The following is a 19,506-nucleotide window of genomic DNA, read 5'->3' as shown; positions in this document are numbered from 1 at the left end:
CACTGGGATTGGCAGGCTACATTTGTGTCCAAAGACCCCCCTTTCTGCACAAGCTTACCAAGGGGACACTGGTGGCAGGGCGGGCTCCCCGGGCTGGCTGGAGGGCTGGCACGGGGCAGAAGACATTCGAGGCCCCCCCTTCTGCAGATATGAAGCAGGGCCTGCTGTCGGTTGGCATTGGTGGGCGTGAGTCCCGGTCTGGCTGTCTGGATGTGGAGAAGGGTGAGTCCTCCACGCAGAGCCCCCCCCCGCCCCCCCCCCAAATCCATGGGAAGGCCCCCACACCTCCCAGGCAAAGCCCCCGGGACCCTGCTGGGGCTCCCGACGCCCTGAGCTCCCCCCTGCCCCCCCCAGACTGCTCCATCAAGTTCTTGAGTACCCCCCCGCCCCCCCCAGACTTCTCCATCACCAAGATCCTGAGCCCCGCCCCCCCAGACTGCTCCATCAAGTTCTTGAGCAACCCCCAACCCCCAGACTGCTCCATCACCAAGTTCCTGAGCACCCCCCGCCCCCCCAGACTGCTCCATCAAGTTCTTGAGCACCCCCCGCCCCCCCAGACTGCTCCATCAAGTTCTTGAGCAACCCCCAACCCCCAGACTGTTCCATCACCAAGTTCCTGAGCACCCCCCGCCCCCCCAGACTGCTCCATCACCAAGTTCCTGAACCGCATCCTGGGGCTAGAGGTGCACAAGCAGAACGCGCTGTTCCAGTATTTCTCCGACACCTTCGACCACCTCATCGATGTGGACAAGAAGGAGGGCAAATACGACATGGGCATCCTGGGTGAGGGCTGTGGCCTCCCCGGGGCGGGGGCCTGTCGGGGGTGGGGGTCTCCAGAGCCCGAAATGGCCCTGACAGTGTTGCCCCTGTCCCTGCTCCAGCCTCCTAATGGAGGGACTGTGGCCGTGCTGGGGTGATCCCCACCCCGGTGAGCAACTGGGAGGGCCCTGGAGGGGCAGGACTTGGGGCACCAAGAAGACTCTGTCTCGGGGAGGGGGGCTGCTGCAGCCTAGTGCCATTCCCTGAGGACCAGAAGGTTTGATTTAGGCCTGAGGGGTGCATCCACAGGCTCCACGTGCTGGTGGTGAGCCTGGCGCGTTTGCTCTCCTCATGCCAAAGGAACCTGACGGCTGATACCCCGCAGCAGGGGCCGGGGGGGGGCCACGGGCCCTCCTGAGAGAGACCAGAGTCTGTATTTTCAGCTTCGAGGACCAGTCTCTGCCCGAGCGTACAACTTGGCCGTGGTTGTGAAAGCACGGACCACGGGAAACTGGGTGGTCACGGCTACGTGCCAATAAAACTTTATTTATAAAATCGGTGGCAGGGTTAGTGTGCTGACTCCTAGGTAACCCTCCCCACAAGGGCCTTGCAGAGCTGGGGCCCTGAGGGGCATGTTGTCTGTAGTCACATCTAGTGTGAGTGTCCAGTGGGGGCCGGGGAGGCGGCTTGGACCCCAGGCCGCCACGGGAGGGGCCGCTTGCCATCCGGGCCGTCTCTGCCGGGGGAGCATCCACCGCACTCCCTAGTGGACGTCTCTGGGGTGTCCCCAAGAACTTGGGACGGACGGCTCCCGAAAGCCCAGAGCCTGGAGCCTCGTGGCCCCCGGATGGGAGGGTCTCACCCCGGCTCGTCCTCTCTGCAGACCTGGCGCCAGGCGTTGATGAGATCTATGAGGAGAGCCAGCAGGTGTTCCTTGCCCCTGGGCACCCACAGGACGGGCAGGTGGTCTTCTATAAGGTGAGTGGGCGCCAAGACGCCCAGCGCGTGCAGGCCCGGCCCCAGCTCCCCTCCCCCCGCTCTGAGCCCGCATGCTCTTGCAGATCAGCGTGGACCGCGGCCTGAAATGGGACGAGGCTTTCGCCAAGTCCCTGGAGCTGACGGGCCCCCACGACGGCTTCTACCTCTCCTACAAGGTGGGTGGCTCGGGGGGGCCCCCAACATGTCCCCAGGCGCGGGACCCCAGCCGGTGGGGAGGGGAAGGGGAGGGGAGGGGGAGGGAGGGGCAGGCAGCATCGCCCCCACCTCCCCCCCTCCCCACCCCCCGCGCACCCCTGCCCAGGTCCGGGACAACAAGCCCAGCTGCCTCCTGGCGGAGCAGAACCGCGGCAAGCACTTCACGGTGTACAAGCCTAACGTGGGCCGGCAGAGCCAGCTGGAGACCTTCGACAGCCTGTGCCGGAAGTTCCACTGGGTAGGCGCCGGCTGACGGGCCGGGGGGGGGGGGGGGGGCGCGGTGGGGGGTGGGGGGTGCCTGTGCCCCCCGGCGCACGTGCTCCACTTTCGGCAGGTCCCCAGGCCAGCCCTCCGTGCCCAGCTCACCCGGCTGCCGGTGCAGGAGGAGCAGGCCTGGGGCACCGTGGACCTTAGCTTCCCGCTCGTGCGCTGGGAATCGTGGATGGATGGCCAGCCCATGCGGGTGGCTCACGCGGCTGTGTGTCCCCAGGTGACAGCGGAGGAGGCCAGGGAGCACTGGGAGAACAGCTACGCCTTCTCGCTGACGCACTGCAGCCACACCGCATGGTGAGGGCCGGGGTCGGACCGGGACGGGGGCGCGACAGCTTTGCACGGCCGGGCCCTGGCCTCTCTGCAAAGCACGTGTACGAGCAGGGTCCCTACAAATGGCACAGGGCAAAGGGGGGAGGGGGGCCGCGTCGGGCGTCCGGGGCGTTCAGGGAGCTCGGAGGCGGCGAGCAGGACGGCGTGTGGGGCCCGTGGGATCCGAGCCTCCCCTCCCCCGCCCCGGCGCAGGAACCGGCACTGCCGGCTGGTGCAGGAGGGCAAGGACTGCGTGCAGGGCCTGCGGCTGCGCCACCACTACATGCTGTGCGGGGCCCTGCTGCGCGTGTGGGGCCGCATCGCCGCCGTCATGGCCGACGTCACCAGCAGCAGCTACCTGCAGATCGTGCGCCTCAAGACCAAGGACCAGAAGAAGCAAGTCGGTGAGCAGGTGGGCACGCCAGAGGGGCCGGGCGGGAGCAGGCACCGCTTCGGAGGCCCTGACCCGCCCCGGCCCCCAGGCATCAAGATCCCCGAGGGCTGCGTGCGCCGCGTGCTGCAGGAGCTACAGCTCATGGACGACGACGTCAAGCGCAAGCACGCGCGGGGCCGGGGCCTCCCCGCGCCGCCTCCACCGCCCGCCCTGCGCCCACTCGAGCTGCCTTGCGGCCCCGGCGAGGTCCTGGACCTCACCTACAGCCCGCCGGCCCAGGCCTTCCCGCAGCCCCCGCCCTTTGCCTTCCCGCCCCCCGACCCCGTGCCGGCCCCCGGCGGCCTGCCCCTGGGCGCCCCGGACTCCGCAGCCGACGCCGCCGCCGCGGCCTTGGCACACCAGCGCCGTGACATCAACTTCAAGGAGGTGCTGGAGGACATGCTGCGCTCCCTCAACGCCGGGCCAGGCGCCGGGGCAGCCGGAGCGCCCGCGGGGAGCGGGGGGCCCGAGCGGCAGAGCGTCATCCAGTTCGGCCCCCCCTTTCCCAGCTCATAGGCCCGGCAAGCGGCCCACAGCCGGCGTCCGAGGGGAAACTTACTTTATCTGCAATACGCACGTCTCCGTGGACTCGAACTTCTCTCCTGCCGGCCTGGGTGGCGGGCGGGTGGTGAGCCGGGGCCCAGGGCCCCCCTGCTGACTTCCGGGGAGGGGCTGCCGCGCCCCCCCCACCCTCCCCACCCCCCGCCCCCAGCTTCCAGAGGCCTCCACTGTAGTGCCTTCCCTACCGGGCAGACCCCTCAAAATGCTGCCCGCCCTTCGGGGCCCTCCCAGGCAGCACAGGTCCCACTCAGGATGTCGCGGGGTCCAGGCTTGGGCAGGGCCCGGGGGTGAGGGGCACATCCTGCCCGTGCCTCTGCCCTCTCCTGCCCTCCTCCAGGCCTAGGCAGGAGCTCCCCATCCCACCTCACCCCACCCACCCTCAGGGCCTGGTCTGACCAGAAACCCCTGAAATCCACAAAACTGGGTGGCCCCAAGAGCTGGAAACTCAGGAAACCCCAGGTGCTCAGGGCCCTGCCTTCTCTGGGGGACTCCATGGGACAGACCCCACCCCCATTAATATATGCAATTCTTCCCCACTCTCTCTGCTCCCTAAATTATTGCCCCGCCCTCTCTCCCAGGCCCCAGAACCTGCCGTGGAGCTGGCGGTGTGGGTGGGTCCCTGGTTTCTATGTGTATTTATAATTAATGCAGGTGTACATATGTAAAGAGATCTTTTTTTAAATATATGTGCCTTTTCACTACCTCCCAGATTGTCTGCTTCTCCAGCCTGCAGAGACCATGGGGAGAGGAAGGCACGGTGTGTCTCCTCCAGGAACGTTTAGCGGATGCCCACGGCAGCCCCACTCAGAGGAGGTCGAGGGGGCTGTTGCCTGTGGAGGGAGCCAGGCGGGTGAGACCAGCCCACTCCTCTCCCAGACCCGTGGGAGGCCGAGGCCAGGGTAGAGGTCTAGGGCCAGGCTGAGGAGACAGACCCACGCTACAAGGGGCCGTTGTGTACAAGGTTCCTGGCACCAGCGTGGCAGGCCAGCTGCCTTGGCCCAACCCGTGCCAGCCCTGCTGTGTCTTGGGCCCGTCACTGGTTGCCTCCTGCCTGCCGGGGAGACCCAACCCCCGCCCCCCCCGACACCCCGGGACACTCAGGGTGGTGGTGCTCTCCAGAGCAGTTCCCCTAGTCTCTGGTGTGCACAGCTGCGGCCCCTGCTCTGGTTTATTCCCAAGGCTCCCTCACGGTGTTGGTTCAGGTGGGTGGGGTAGCCCAGGACAGGAAGGCCAAGAGCTGGGCCCTGGGGAAGGCAGGAACGCACGCCAGGCCCTTCCCAGAAGCCACGGAAGCACACCTGGGTCTGGTCCTCAGGTTAGAAGGGTCTCCCACCAGCCAGGACATGGACAGGTGAGGAGCCGGGAGACCCAGGGGAAGCAGCTCTAGGGTGGCTGGGGTTCTCAGCGTGGCTACTGCAGCCCTCCAGCCCCATCTCTCTGCTGCTGACCTTCGCTGGAAATTGGTGGGGGCTGGGGAGGGACAGGACAGACCCAACTGCTCTCCAGCCATGCCACCCTCTACGCCCTTGCCAGGATGGCCCAGGCAGCTACAGGCAGGAAGCTGTGACCATGCCTCCCAGGCCCCCCAGACCGTGGATGAGCATTGGTCTGCAGGACTGATGGCCTCAGGCTATTCCCACCCCTTCCTGGGGCGGGGGGACACCAGATGAGGCCCCGTGGGCAGGCCTGGATGCCCTGGCTCAGTGTCCAACAGTGAGGCCTGTCTATTGCATAGGCCCTGCCTGGCACGGCTCTGTGCCCAGACCAGCTCGGCCTGATGCTCAGCCCACCCCACGTGCCTAGTCCCTCCAGTGGGCAGAGCCACAAGGCCCCAGCCCCCTTGGCCTCCCATTTAGGCACTGGGGAAGACCGGCCACAGGCAGGCCCTGAGCAGCGGGCTAATACTCTGGATGAGTCACAGCCAGTAATTCCTATCACCTCCCGCAGGATCAGCCTGTGCCCAGCAGGCGGGGCTGCTAAGATTAGCGGGCGCAGACGCAGCCCTAGGAAGCCAGAGAACTCCTGAACTCACAAGAGCCTGGGGAGCTAACACCACCCTCCTGCCCCTGAACCAGAAGGCCCCCAGGGCAAAAGGCTTCCCCGCCTACCCCCCAAACCCACCCCAGGGAGGCAGGAACTTGCAGCAGGCCAATTTGTACGTTTTATTCCCACAAGATAACCGGGGTGGGGGGGGGCGCTGAGCCACGAGCCGGGCCGAGGAACCTTCCTCCGGCAGGGGGTGCACGCCGGGTTCTCGGGTCTGCCCCACCAGCAGGCTGGTTTTCAGGCAGACCGTCATGGGTGCCGGGTAGAAGGCTCCGAGGGGCAGGGGCGGCGCATCCTTGTGGAGCTAGAGGTAGCAGGGCAAGTCCTTCTCGATCACCTGTGGGGAGAAAGGGGGTCAGCGCTGGCCTCTTCCTTGGCCCCCCCCCCCCCCAGCGGGCCCCTGCAGAGGAACCTACCAGGGGCTCTTCCATGGGACCGTACCGCTTCACCACGCAGCCGTTCTTGTCAATGAGGAACTGCAGGAAGGAGCCCGTGTCAAAACAGGGACCCCGCAGCTCTTGGGGGGGGGGGGGGAATGCGGCCCCTGGGGCCGGGGCTGGAGTCCCTTTGGGCAGGGCACTGAGCTGTGGCTGAATAAACGGACCCAGGGGCAGGAGCTGGCCCTGGACACGGTCCTAGCCTGTCCCCCCTTCCCCCTTCTTACCTTGGTGAAGTTCCATTTGATGGCACTAGAAGACAAATGTGAGATCATGAGAAATCTGTGGCGATTGCGGACCCCCCGGGGTCCCTGCGGACCACCCTGCCCCCTCCTTTGCCCTGCACTCACTTTCCCAAGATGCCCCTCCCCTTGGGCTGGACTTTCATCCACTTCCACAGCGGGTGGGCATCATCCCCGTTCACACAGATCTTGCTGAACATATCGAACTTGACATTATAGCCAGCAGCGAACTCCTTGATCTCCGCGTTACTCCCTGGTTCCTGGGGCAAGCAGGGGCATTGGGGTGAGTGAGGACAAGCCTGGACTCCCCCTGGTCCCCGCTGCCACAGGCCCGACCCAGATCTCCCCACACCCGCCCACCCTAGTCTCGACCATCCCGACACAGGGACACCTAGGGACACAGCTGGCCAAGTACGTACCTGCCTCCCGAACTGGTTGCAAGGGAAGGCCAGGATCCGTAAACCACACTCAGCGTATCTGGCGTGCAGGTCGACAAGCTGAGTATAGTTTACCTCCGTTTTGCCTCATTGCGAGGCCACGTTGGTGACTATGCACACGAAGCCCCTGGAGGAGAGATGGTGCAGTCAGGCCAGGTCAGGGCCATCGACCTTTTCCCCTGCCTCTCCCACCAGGCAGGTATGTACCCACCGGTACTTGTCCAGGTTGACCATGTGTCCATCGATGTCCTTGGCTGAGAACTCGTGCATGGACTGAGCACAGCGCCAGTCGTCTCGGGAGGCACACTGTAAGGCAAGGGCACCATGAGGGGCCTGTGGACCTCACTGCCACCTGGCCCATCGCCCAGCTCGGGGTCCCCAGAGGAAGGACTCCCAGGCGGATCCGCGTCCCCGAGAGAAGGAAAAACTGAGAACTCCTCCTCCTCGAAGGCGCCCGCCGCTTGCGCTGCAGGGCGCATTTGACAGAGGACACTTGAGACCCAAAGAGGGTTTGGGACCCCGCCAGGTGGCTCCAGCGGCGGGTGTGGGGGCCCCGCGCGCACCGGATCCCGGGAATCGGCGCCACAGCCGCTATCACAGGTCGCGAGCGCCGCCTGCCCCGCTCTCTCTAGACGCGGCTCCTTCCGTCGGGGGCGCGCCCTCTTGCGCCCGCAAGCCCCAGCCTTCCGCCGCGGGGGGACTCGGCGCCGCCGCCGCCTGCCCGGCAACCGGCGCCGCTGCCCGCGGCGACCCGGGGAGCCGGCGGCTGTGCGGCCCATGCCGGACCGTTTCCGGCCGCGCCTGTGCCCGAGGGCCGCGCCGGGGGGACAAAGGGCCGGTAGCCAGGGCGCCCGGCCGCCTGTCTGTGACGCCACCGCGCGGGGCCCAGGGGAGCACGGGGCGGGGGAGGGGCGGTGACGCCCCGCGGCGCGTGACCCGGGGTTTCCAGCCCACCGGGCGCCCCCCGTTCGCCGGGCCCCGGCCGGAGGCGCCAGCGGCCGAGGGTGCCCAAGCCCCCCCAGCCCCCTCGACGCAACCCGGAGGCGCCCATCGGGGGTCCCTCCTGCCCAGGCCTGCTCCCGAACGCCCCCCGCCCGAGTTCTCCGCGGCCCCGCGCGCCTGCCCAACGGCCCGTCGGCCCGCCTCCGGTGCCCAGCTCACCATGGTGCCGGCCAGGCCGGGTGCGGCCAGGGCTCCGCACAGCAGCGCCGGCTTCAGCAGGCGGCACAGGCGGCTGAGGTTCATCGCGGCGGCGGCGGGGGCGCCGGAGGCAGCGACTCCTCCCGTCGCCGAGCCAACCAATGGACGCGCGCCGGCGGGCCTGGCCTCCCCGCCCTAGGCCACGCCCAACAGAGCCCTCATTGGTTGTACGCGCAGGCGGGGCGGACGCGTGGTGACACCAGCCAATGGGAGGCCGGGGTGAGGGGCGGGCGGGGTCGGGGCCGGGCCGGGCTGGGCTGCGGCTCCGCGGCTCTGCGCCACTGCGCATGCTCGCCGGCGGGGAGGGCTGCGAGGTCGGCGCAGGCGGCGCGGCGCGTTGGCGAGTTTAGGACGGTTATCCGGCTGGCTGACCTCGGCACCGCGGGATGCCTGACCACTTGAGATAGTACTGGAAACGCGTGGTGGGGGGCTCGAGCTCCCAGAAATATCGCCCAGCTCTTTGAACACTGGAGGTTTTCTTTTAAAAGTAAATAAAGTCAGTCGGGGTCAGACTCCCGCTCACTGGAGACTGCGGTGTCGCTGCGGGGGCGCCCCGCCCGTGGGCCCAGCGAAGGCCGGGGACCACCCAGCGGCGAGCGCCCGCCGTTACAAGCAGCGCGTGAGCCCGGGGCCACTAACCAGGCGACGGTTAGCGGGCCCCTGTGGCCGCGAGGACGCGCAGGTGTGTGCGGGGCAGCGGCGGCACACGCCGGGGGAGTAGTCTGCACACAGTGCAGGCGTGCTCGGGCATTTGGCCGAGTTGGTCCAGAAGACAGAACCGCCCGCTCTTGGGAATTGAGCCAAGGAATTCCTCAGCGGCCCGGCCGCCCCCACTCCCAACCCTGCCTGGACTTTGACCTGTGGACGAGTGGGTGTTTTCAGCTTGTGCTACAGCGCACTTCTTATCCCCTTCTCGGATCCTCCCGTGAACGTTGCTGCAGAGACGGGGGTGGGGGGGGGGTGGTAGGACTCTCGGCTTGGTTCACTTGGGGGGCGCCAGTGAGACCCCCTCCCACCCAGGCTTGCCGAAGGGCAGAGCTGGGGCCCTTGGCCTTGCGCCACGCTTCGAGGTAGAAGTGCAATGAAATGAGGAAGCCCATTCCAACGGCCAGGCCCTGTCTTGCACAATGGCCTTCACGTGGCCTCCTCCCTCCAGTGCGGCTACCAGAGGCCCACTTGTCTGAGTCACCTCCTGGAAGAGAGCCCCCATAGTCCCACCTGGGCAGCCTCACTTCTCAAGAAGGAGCACACCCCCCACCCCCACCCCCGCGTGCCGCCCATATTGCTTCCTCCCTGGAACCGCGGGGTGTCAAGGCCACATTGGGGAAGGAGCCTGTCTGGCCCTGGGGGAAGACTGCTGTTTTCACTTTTGCCGCAGTTGTGACCTATAACTTTGTCATAACGATGGCCCCTGAGGCTGTTGGTTATTGCAGGATGGGCCAGAAAAACAGCTCAGGGCAACGCCCTTGTGCCCACCCCGCAGGAGGAGAGAGGTGGAGCGAGCTGGCAGCACCCATGTCCTGAGGTGGCCAGAGGCGGAGACAACAACCCACGTGGAGGCCAGCCGGAGCTGCCGGCGGGGCGTCCGGGCTTCACGGCTTCTGCCAGAGACACTCCGTCTCACAGAGGGGGCCGTGGAGTCTTGGGAAAGTCTCAAGGCTCCAGGAAGGCTTCCCTGTGGTGGCCTCAGTTCCTGTGTGTCCCCAGTGAGGGGGCTCAGCTGGCCACTGGCGAGAGGCCTTTTCAAAGTGGAAAGTTTTTCTAATTGAGATAAAATTCACATAACATAAAATCCACTATTAGCCCTTTTGAAGTGCACGCTTTTTTAAGATATTTAAAATGTACAACCATCTCCGCTAGGTAATTCCAGAACATCCCATCACCCCAAAGGAAACCCAGTCCCCATCATCAGTCACTCCCTGTCCCCTCCCCCAGCCCCCGGCCCCCACGAGCCCCTTCCTGTCCGTGGAAGAGCCTGTTCTGGAAATTTCACACACGTGGACTCACACCCCGTGTGGCGTCTGGTGTTGGGTTCCCTCCCTGAGCGTCGTGTGTTCGGGGTCCGTCCGCGGGGCGGCGGGTGTGGGCGCCTCGCTCCTGCTCTGCTCGTGGCCAAGTAATGTTCCCATGTGTGGTGGACACAGTGTTCACCTGTTCATACATTGATGGAATTTGGTTGTTTTGAACTTTTGCCTTTGTAATGCTGTACAAGTGTTTGTATGGGCATACATTTTCATTTTTTAAATTAAAAAAAATTTTTTTTTCTTTAATTTACATCCAAATTAGTTAGCATATAGCGCAACAATGATTTCCAGGAGTAGATTCCTTAATGCCCCTTTCCCATTTAGCCCATGCCCCCTCCCACAGCCCCTCCAGCAAGCCTCTGTTTGTTCCCCGTATTTATGAGTCTCTTCTGTTTTGTCCCCCTCCCTCTTTTCGTACGTTTTCATTTCTCCTTGGTATGCACCTCGGAGTGGAATTGCCGGGTCAGATGGTAAGTCTCGTTTAACCTTGTGAGCAGCTGCCGGACTGTTTTCCATCCACTCCATTTTATATCCCCACCCAGGAGCGTGTGGATGGCGGCCAGAGTTCTGGACTCAGCCTCGGCCATGCGATACGGCATGGCGAGAGGTGCGAAGGAGCCGCTTGCCACTCTGTGTCTCTGTGTCCTGGCGCTGAGGGCACAGTCACTGGACTCTGAATCATCAGAATGATGCTCAGGCCTTGGCAGCCTCTCTGGGGTCCTGAGGCCCACCTGGCCCCGTGAGCCCTTTCTCCTGTCTCTTCTGTGCCCTGTGGAACAGCAAGACTGCCTAACATCTACACACTCACTACTGTATTCACCTGCCACCCGTGCCTGGGCCCTCTTGGGGTACTATCCGGGCCACCTTTCCTTGGAGCCGGCCTCCCCCCGCCCCCAGGTTCCAACAGTCCTGCCTTCTCCCCTTGCCAGATCTGCCTTCACGCCAGCAACCTAGACAGATGCCATTTCTCCCATCTTAAAACCGCTCCTAGCTCCCTCTCCCTCCGCCTCTGGCCCCCCTCCCCTTGGCATTCACGTCCACATCTCCAACTCCTTTCCTCTCATCCATCCCACCCTGGCCAGGCCCCCTCCTGATCTGCCCTCCTTGGGGTCACCAACCTCCCGTCCAACCTTCACATCTGCTCAGACTCAAACTGCTGTTTCGTGGCTTTGATGGTTGCTCTCTCCCTCCTCCTCCTCCAGACGCTTTCTTCACCCGGTTCCAGGGCCCCTGGCAACCTCCTACCGCCCTTTATTCTACTAAGGAGCACTCATGTAACACTGCTGGTGCCAGGCACTGCCATCATTAGTCAAGCGCCCTGAGAAGTGGGTGCTGTTTTTGTCCCTGTTCTACGAGGCAGGGGGAAGGGAGGCATTTAGGTACAAAATGGTTAAGGGATGTGCCTCGGTGCACACGGCCAGGACCGGAGGCCAGGCCACTGCTTCAGGATCTGTGCCCCGCTCTGTGCCCTTCTGCTCCTTCTTCCCTCTCCTCGGCCTCCACGTCTTGGCAAGGCTCCAGTCCTGGTCTCGGATCTGTTTGGTGACCGCGCCCAGCCTCCGATCTCCATTGACTCCCACAAGTCTGCTGCACCGCCCCCCCCCCCACCTCCACCTCCCAACCTTGGACTTTGCCCTGGATTCCACTCATATCCCAAGGTCTCCTTGATCTCTCTCCTTGGGCCGCAAGGAGATCATTTCTTCTTTCTTTTCTTTCTTTTTTCTTTATTCTTATTTCTTAAGTAATCTCTATGCCCAATGTGGAGCTTGAACTTCTCCTCCACCAACTGAGCCAGCCAGGTGCCCCCAGAGCCCCTTTCTTTCTTTTTTTTAATTTTTAAATTTTTCAATTTATTTTTGGGAGACAGAGAGAGACAGAGCACGAACAGGGGAGGGGCAGAGAGAGAGGGAGACACAGAATCTGAAGCAGGTTCCGGGCTCCGAGCTGTCAGCACAGAGCCCGACATGGGACCCCAACCCACAAACCGCAAGATCATGACCTGAGCTGAAGTCACACGCTCAACCGACTGGGCCACCCAGGCGCCCCTCCAGAGCCCCTTTCTAATCTGTCACCCACACCTGTCTCTCCCTGGCCTGTTGGCCCCAGTCAGGGCCGCTCTGTTCTCCCTCCTCCCTCTCTCTCTCTTCTCCGTGTCCCGTCCATCTGCAAATCTGTGGGCTCCACCTTCAGAATACCAGGACTCTGCCCACTGCTCTGCCCAGGTCATCCTCTCCACCCCTCCTTGGTCTCCCTGCTCAAACACTGAGAGTGACTGACAAAGTTAACCCAAGCTTTTCAACCCAAGCAACAAGGCCTCCCAGGGGTTGCCTCACTGCACTCTTTAACCTCCTGTCCTCCCCTCCCCCTACAGGCCTCCTTGCTGCCAACTCACCAGGCAAAGTGCAGCCTCAGGGCCTTTGCACACGCTGTACCTTTTGATAGACCTTTCTATAGACATTCCCACAGCTTCCTCCTCCTCTTTGGGCTTTTGCCAGAGTCTCTCTCGCTCCTTGCCTTCCCTGACCTCCTCCCCATTTGAAACTGAAAGTCTCCCACGTTGCTTAGCGTGGTCTACCTTTTCTTCCATAGCATTGTCAGCTTGTAACATTATCGTCTGTTGTGCTCACCGTTTCTGTCCTGTGTCTCCCTGGAATGTCTGTCTCTGTGAACGTATCGCTCAATGAGAAGCTCCTGATGGGCCTCCAATGGGGCGAGCGCTGAGCTGGGGGCAGGGGTGGATGCGCAGTGGGGGTTGCGGGGAGACACAGGTGGGAGCACCTCATGAGCCCAGGAGCTATGCCAGGCTCCTCCCAAGCACGGCCGTCCCTTTAGACTCTCACCTAACCCTCTAAAACGGGGACACTTTATTTCCATTGCACAGAAGGGAACACCAAGGCTCATGGGCATTGAGTTGGACGCGGCTCGCAGCACCTGGATGCATATTTACAAAGGGCCTACAAAGTTGCCCGGCCCTCTCTGGGAAGCGAGGAGACCGCTGCGTCCGTCCGGCCTCAGTTTCCCCTCCCGTAGCTCGCCTCCGCCTCCCACGATTCTAAATCCAACTCACAGAGACCCGCGTTGAGCGGAAACCACAACTCCCGAGAGGCCCTGCGGCCAAGGCCACGCGAGAACTGCCGAGGCGAGAGTGGGCGGTCCCGTTCGCACGCCTCTCGCGCAGCCAACCGCCGCTCTCTGAAGGCCCGGGCTGCCCTTGGCGCTGCCGCTCCCGAAGGTGTCTGGATTCAGGCGTTCGCTGTCGACAGCCCTCCACGAGAAGGACTGGGGGCTTGACAATGGCTCGGCGCAGGCGCAGTCGGCGAGGGTACTGCCGGGCTGGGGCGCGTTGACGCGGAGCGGCGGCGGCCATGGACGACGAGGAGGAGACGTACCGGCTGTGGAAGATCCGCAAGACCATCATGCAGGTGAGCCTGCTCGGCTAACGCGGCGAGGTCGGACCAGGACGAGGTCCCGGCGGCGCGCAGCGGGGCCGGGGCGCGTGGAGGACGGAGGGGCCGACGGCCTGTGGCCGAGCCGGGAGTCCGGCGGTCCCGGGGCGGGGCGGGGGGGGGGCGGGGAGGAGGGGGTCTCCCTCGAGCTGGAGAGAGACGGCGGACCCCTGTTCTCCCATTTGGGCCTGTTCCTGGAAGGCTTGGGCTCTAGCCCGGGTGCCTGACAGAATCCCAGAATCGGGGCTTGGGGGGAGCCCTGCTGGTCAGTGAGGGCGTCTGACTGATGTTTCTGTTCGGCGGCTACTTCACGGCCTCGGCTGCCACCTTTGAGCTCCTCGCGTTGTTCGGGACAACTAACAGCGACAGTCTGGCTGAGCGTTCACTGCAAGGCGTGCGGTTTAGCCGCCCGGTGGGAGGGGACCCGTGCGATCCCAGGCCTGGGAGAAATCCCGCCGGAACTAAGCCCAGGCGGCCGCATTCAGCCTCTTCTTACCGCTTCGCAAAGCTGCTCTAAGGCAGGGACCAGAGCAGCCGTGCCCAGGGGCTGCGCTGGGGGCCCTGCAGGCTCTGGAGGGACAATCAGGCCAGGGGTCTCATGGAGAAAAGGGATGGGCGCAGGGCTGGGTAGCAGCTCTGACCTTCCCTCTCTCCGTCTGGATACCGTTCACCCACTGGAGGAGCCCTGGCCAGCCCAGCAGTGCCCCTCCCACCCAGACCCCAGGGCCGTAGCTCTGCGCCACCGCTTCCAGGTCACGGCCAGTCCCCGAGGCTCAGGATAAGGTGACAGTTGCGTGTGTGGCAGCTGGTTGTCTGGAGCAGCGCAGGGGCTCTCTTGGGGTGTGCCCTGGTCTGTGTCCCCACCTGCCCATTTCCGTCTGACGTCTACACGCACCTGTCGCATCAGGCCCCCAAACCGCGTGTCCTTGTCTGCAGTGGCCTCATCTGGCCCGAGCTCTTCCCGCCAGCTCTCTCTCTCTGAGGTCACTGGGCTAGCTCTCTCTCTCTCTCTCTCTGCAGCTCTGCCATGACCGTGGCTACCTGGTGACCCAGGATGAGCTGGACCAGACACTGGAAGAGTTCAAGGCCCAGTTTGGGGACAAGCCGAGTGAAGGGCGGCCACGGCGCACGGACCTCACGGTGCTGGTGGCTCACAACGACGACCCCACTGACCAGATGTTCGTCTTCTTTCCAGGTGAGGGCCGTGTTGGCTGTGTGTGTCCTGGGGGTCACGGTCCTAGTAGAGCCATCCGAGGGCCTGCTCGGGGGTCACATGGTAGCAGCTGCATGCTGTGTGACCAGTGTCTACACTGACCCTTTTTATTCTTCCCAGCCTGGAAAGAGAGCACACACCGCCCCCGCCCCCCCGCCCTTTCACTGCAGACGATGACATTGATCTCTGACTTCTCTGAGCACTTTTTCCAGCTTCCTTCTCCTCGATCCCCTTCCCCAGTTTTTCTTCCTTGGCTGTGTTCTCCACCAGGATCGTCACAGGCCTCCCAGGGGGGGCCCCCAGACCCCTCATGACCTGAGACTCACCTGTGTCCTGTCTGGCCCCCACCCATCAGCCCAGCCTCCAGTCTCCAAGCCTCCCGTTCTCTGCAGCCCCTTCCTGTGCTGCTGCAGGGTTCTGGCCCCGTCCCGGGCCCTGTCCATGCCCCTCACCGAGCTCGGGTGCCCCCTCTTCCAGGTCGAGCGAAGAGCCCACCAAGGGGTGTCCCGGGCCCCCTGCGTCCCTCTTAGTACCTGCTCCACTGAGGCAGCCCGACTCTAAGCCCCATAAGGGTCGGGAGACCGTGTTGTGGGGTGAGCACTTGGGGGCCCAGCCCACTGCCTGGAATCAAGGGGGGTGGCACACGTTTACAGAATGGACCCAGCTGGTGCTTTGACAGGAGGCGTCCCCGTGTGCGAGGCGTGGTTATTGGAGGCATTGGTGCTTAACCGCCTGCGTCCCTGTGGCGCTGTCTCAGCCTCCTGAGAGTGGGGGCGTCCGTGTTCTCCTGTGGGCCATAGCTCAGGACCGGGGTTCCTGCCGTGTTAGTCCACACAGCGCCCCCGACCTGGCGGCTTGAGCATCCGCGACCGCTCCGCTCCCAGCGCCGGAGGCACGAAGTCTGACACCAGGTATCAGCAGGGCTGGTGGTCTGTGAGGTGTCTCCTGGCGTGTGGGTGGCCGCCTTCTCCCTGTGTCCTCACACGGCCGCTTGCTCTTTGCGTCTCTGTCTTCGTGTCCTAGAAGGACAGCAGTTGGTTGGATTCGGGTCTGCCCCGATGACCTTGCGTAAATTTAGCGGTTTCCAAGTGCAGTCACGTTCGAGGTATTGGGGGTTGGGACTCTGACGTAAGGGCTCAGGGGGGACACGACTCAGCCCACGATACCGCCCGTCGGTGGAGCGAGGGTTTCAGGAGGGTGCCATGATGGAGCAGCGGGCAGGGTCCTGGCACCAGCGGCTGCCCGTCTGCTGGGCTCCCGGAGTCCAGAGGTCCCATAGTGCCGGGCTCCGGGCCTGTGCGCCGTGGTGACCCAGCACCCCACCGGCAGTGCAGGGACGGGAGGTAGTCTCCGTGGTGGGACCTCGGGCTCCCGTAGACCAGACGAAGCGCTTGATGTGGGCGTTCCCAAGCCCTGGAACCACTGAGGCCCTGGACCACGTGAGTCCCAGATCCTCCTTCCAGGAAGGGGTCCAGTAAGTCCAGGGTGCCAGGCCCCTTTCAGCTCCCCAGGTGACGTGGAGGCGGCCAGCCCCCTGCTCTGGGAGCCAGCAGCCAGGTTCCTGTCGTGCGTGTGGGGAAGCTGAGGCCTCAGAGAGAGGGGCCGTTCCGGAGTGGCACAGGGACCCCTCGGCAAAGCAGAGCTAGCACCCGGGTGCCCGAGAGGGCGAGGGAGCCGGGCCCGCACGGCGAGAGGGGCCCCGGCAGTGCAGACCACCGTGCGTTCTGTCCGCAGAGGAGCCTAAGGTCGGCATCAAGACCATCAAGGTGTACTGCCAGCGGATGCAGGAGGAGAACATCACCCGCGCCCTCATCGTGGTGCAGCAGGGCATGACCCCCTCCGCCAAGCAGGTGGGTGGGGGCCCCGCCCAGGTGCTGAGCCCCGCTGCCTCTCGTTCAGCCCTGAGCACCTCGCTTCCCTTCCTGCCACAGCTCCTCACGGGGCCCTTCGCCCATCCCGAGGGGACCCCCGGGGACTGGGATCTGAGAAGGAGCGGTTGTCCCTCGCTGAGGGGCAGGGCCAGGGTGGCAGGGCGGTCGGCCCCCCGTCTGTGACGGGACGGGACGGAGGACCAGTAAGCACTCTCGTCCTGTGCTTGGGGGCTGCAGGACACTCCCAGCCCCATCGGCTCGAGGATGAGCCCCGGGAGCGTTTTGTCAGATGGAAACACGCAAGCATCACCTGGTTGTCACCGTGACACCAGGCCGAGGCCCCTGTTGGGTGGGCGGGCTCTCCCTGCGGAGGAGCCCGGCTGCCTGGTGGTGGGTTTTGCTGAATTGCAGCGCTTGGCGGTTTATTGGGGCGTGAAAGCAAACCCTCTCTGGCTTCCCGCCCCCCGCCAGCCTCCAGGGAGCGAACGGTGGGGTGGTCCTGGCTCTTGGCTGTGCCTGAGGGCGGTCTCTCTTCCAGTCGCTGGTTGACATGGCCCCCAAGTACGTCCTGGAGCAGTTTTTGCAACAGGAGCTGCTCATCAACATCACAGAGCACGAGGTGGGGGCCTCAGGTGGGGGCTGCGGGGAATGGGCCCTCCCCCCCAGCAGGGGCTAGCGAGGGATGAAAGGAGGCTGGGAAGGCAGTGCGGGGGCCCCACAGTCCCTCATCCGCTGGGGGATGGCAGGGATGTGGGCGTTTGCCTGAGAGTAGGAAGACAGTGGGGACGCGTCCCCGGGGCTGGATGCTCCCGCTTTGGGGAGAGCCGGTCTGGTGATGGAAGTAGGCCAGGGGTCCCTGAGTGTGGTCCCGGACGGGCCGCGGCAACATCACCTGGGAACTCAACCAGGAATGCGGAAACCCAGGCCTGCTTGGCCTGCACAGTCAGGAAGCCCCGGGGGGTGGGGGCGGGACCCCAGGGCTGGTCCGCAGGAGGCACAGTCTGGGGACCCCCGTCCACATGTGGAGGCGGGAGCAGGATGGGGCTGCACCAGGACATCTGTAAACCCCGGCCCCTCTGGTGAACGTGGCGCGGCAAGGCAGCTGGCCAGGGCCCGCCCCGCACCCCTTCTCTGTGTGGGGGCTCAGCGGGGCCTGTCCTCAGCTCCTCCTCTTGGCAGCTGGTCCCGGAGCATGTCGTCATGACCAAGGAGGAGGTGACCGAGCTCCTGGCCCGGTAGTATCCTTTCGGCCCCCTCCCCTGGGCCCCCGCACCTCAGTCACCCCCACCCCCGTCAGCTGAGCCTGGCTTTTTCCCTGACTGAGCTGCTCAGTAAACTCCGAGAGAACCAGCTGCCCAGGATCCAGGCTGGAGACCCGGTGGCCCGCTACTTTGGGATAAAGCGAGGGCAGGTGAGGACTCGCCCCCCCCCCCCGCCCCCCCCCTGACCTGGGGCTCCCCCAAGGGCAGGTGAGGAGTCCTGCCCCCCCGTCACCCAGGGCCCCCCCCACCCCAGATCCAGGGTGGGCTGTGACTTCAGCCTGTGGGGAGGCCCCAGCCCCTGTTCTGCTTTGGCACCTGCGCAGGTGGTGAAGATCATCCGGCCCAGCGAGACTGCGGGCAGGTACATCACCTACCGGCTGGTGCAGTAGCCGCCCTGCTCGCAGGTGAGATGGCGCCTCTCGGTGGGGGGGGGCTGAGCGGGAGGGCCTGTCCGTCTCCGGCCCGGGAGGGAGGGAGCGCACCGTTCCCGCCCACCGGGTTGTGGCCGGAGAGCCCCTTCTCCCCGCTGCCCGCGGTCCTTCGTGTGTCATCCACTTGTCGCCGGGCTTGGAGGCAGCTGGCTCAGGCTCGCAGGACCGACTAACACACCTTCGTCCTTCCTCTCGTCCAGCGGCCCGGAGTCCCTCACCCAGGCTGAGGGCGGCAGCCAGCCCGCCCTGTGGGAACAGTCACCCCAGGAACCTCCTCGCTGCTGCTTCTCCACACCCCTGGGCTGAAGGTCTGTGTGTGGCCTCACCTGGACCCCGCGTGAGGGCGCCTCCGGAGCGAACGGGACGGCGCAGGGAGGCCCTCCGGCGCCCGGTGACAAACTGCAGTCCTGGGTCCAAGCCTCTGGCCCCCACACCTTGCTGTCGCCGTGTCCTATAGGGTGGCCCCGGGGACATCTGTGAGCCGCGCCCGTGGCGGCAGAGAGCGAGTTGCTACTTGCTGCCGGGTGTTTTTAAGAATTAAAAGTATTGGAGTAAATAAAGCGGCCTGTCTGGAGGTCAGAACGACCGTTTGTGACGAGTGGCCTTGCTCGAGGCTGTAGGCCCTAGGCCCCGCCGGGGGGACTCAGCCCCCTTGTTCTGTGACGCCTGCTGTCCCGGAGGGTGGCCATCCTCTCTCGTCCCTGTACCGAGCCCGCAGGGGGGTGGACGGCGGGCATCGGGCCCTGTCCACGGGCGCGAGGCAGGCAGTGCTGCCGTGTTGCTTCGACTTGGTTTGCTGCTGCTTTTCTCGCGCAGAAGTTTGCAGTGAGATCACCCAGCTTCCTCCCGTTACCGTCTGATTTCAGGAAGTCTTCCCCAGGTTTGCTTTTCTTTCTGTTTTATTAACTGCTTTATCGGGGTATAACTTATGTGCCACACAAGTCGCCCATTCGCAGCGCACCGTTCAGTGGCTTTTAGTGTTGTCAGTGTTAGAACTTGTCACCCCAGAGGAAACCCCGTCCCCATCACCACTCATTCCTCCCCACCACCACCCCGGCCCCCCACGAGCCCCCTTCCTGTCCGTGGAGGAGCCCGTTCTGGACGTTTCACACCCGTGGACTCCCGCCCCGCGTGGCCTCTCGTGTCGGGTTCCCTCCCTGAGCGTCGTGCGTTCGGGGCCCGTCCGCGGGGTGGCGGGGGTGGGCGCCTGCTCCTTCTCGCGGTCGAGGGATGCGCGCGTGTGCCGTGGACGTGTGTATCCATTTGCCTGCCATTGGACAGCGAGTTCTTCCACGTTTTGGCAGTTACGGATAATGTTGCTGTGGGCATTCACCATGAGTTTCGCGTGGACGTGTGTTTTCAGTTTTC

The 19,506-nt window shown here is 64.5% G+C and overlaps 3 protein-coding genes and 1 long non-coding RNA gene across 7 annotated transcripts in view; 3 read left to right on the top strand and 1 right to left on the bottom strand.

Annotated features, from left to right (window-relative positions):
- Positions 1-4,230, top strand: part of SBNO2 (strawberry notch homolog 2) — a 51,167-nt gene extending 46,937 nt beyond the window's left edge. For all 3 annotated transcript variants that reach the window (XM_045491183.1, XM_045491182.1, XM_045491184.1), the window contains 8 exons: positions 148-222; positions 640-783; positions 1,643-1,737; positions 1,821-1,913; positions 2,060-2,191; positions 2,444-2,520; positions 2,749-2,939; positions 3,018-4,230. In XM_045491183.1, coding sequence (XP_045347139.1) covers positions 148-222; positions 640-783; positions 1,643-1,737; positions 1,821-1,913; positions 2,060-2,191; positions 2,444-2,520; positions 2,749-2,939; positions 3,018-3,484 — 1,274 coding nt within the window. In that variant the 3' untranslated portion in view covers positions 3,485-4,230. The remainder of the gene's footprint in view (positions 1-147; positions 223-639; positions 784-1,642; positions 1,738-1,820; positions 1,914-2,059; positions 2,192-2,443; positions 2,521-2,748; positions 2,940-3,017) is intronic.
- Positions 4,231-5,677: 1,447 nt separating this feature from the next.
- On the bottom strand, positions 5,678-8,009 carry GPX4 (glutathione peroxidase 4). 2 transcript variants are annotated; one of them, XM_045491186.1, is made up of 7 exons: positions 7,853-8,009; positions 6,903-6,997; positions 6,674-6,818; positions 6,363-6,514; positions 6,240-6,264; positions 5,992-6,051; positions 5,678-5,912 (listed from the first exon to the last, which is right to left on the bottom strand). In XM_045491186.1, the coding sequence occupies exons 1-7, from the start codon at positions 7,934-7,936 to the stop codon at positions 5,880-5,882; spliced, it is 594 nt and encodes a 197-aa protein (XP_045347142.1). In that variant the 5' UTR covers positions 7,937-8,009; the 3' UTR covers positions 5,678-5,879. The 2 variants fall into 2 exon arrangements, with proteins under 2 accessions (XP_045347142.1, XP_045347141.1); XM_045491185.1 differs by lacking the exon at positions 7,853-8,009 and adding an exon at positions 7,255-7,512.
- Positions 8,010-8,403: 394 nt separating this feature from the next.
- LOC123604985 lies at positions 8,404-9,701 on the top strand. The gene is made up of 2 exons (XR_006715538.1): positions 8,404-8,759; positions 9,375-9,701. It is a non-coding gene; the product is annotated as an uncharacterized LOC123604985 (long non-coding RNA).
- A 3,488-nt stretch (positions 9,702-13,189) lies between these two features.
- On the top strand, positions 13,190-18,712 carry POLR2E (RNA polymerase II, I and III subunit E). The gene is made up of 8 exons (XM_045491180.1): positions 13,190-13,337; positions 14,382-14,556; positions 16,309-16,424; positions 16,984-17,064; positions 17,625-17,683; positions 17,778-17,856; positions 18,031-18,111; positions 18,339-18,712. The coding sequence occupies exons 1-7, from the start codon at positions 13,281-13,283 to the stop codon at positions 18,094-18,096; spliced, it is 633 nt and encodes a 210-aa protein (XP_045347136.1). The 5' UTR covers positions 13,190-13,280; the 3' UTR covers positions 18,097-18,111; positions 18,339-18,712.
- Positions 18,713-19,506: the final 794 nt, after the last annotated feature.

The sequence above is a fragment of the Leopardus geoffroyi genome, chromosome A2 (genome assembly GCF_018350155.1).
Source record: "Leopardus geoffroyi isolate Oge1 chromosome A2, O.geoffroyi_Oge1_pat1.0, whole genome shotgun sequence".
NCBI lineage: Eukaryota > Metazoa > Chordata > Mammalia > Carnivora > Felidae > Leopardus > Leopardus geoffroyi.
This window is presented reverse-complemented; position numbering and strand designations above follow the sequence as displayed.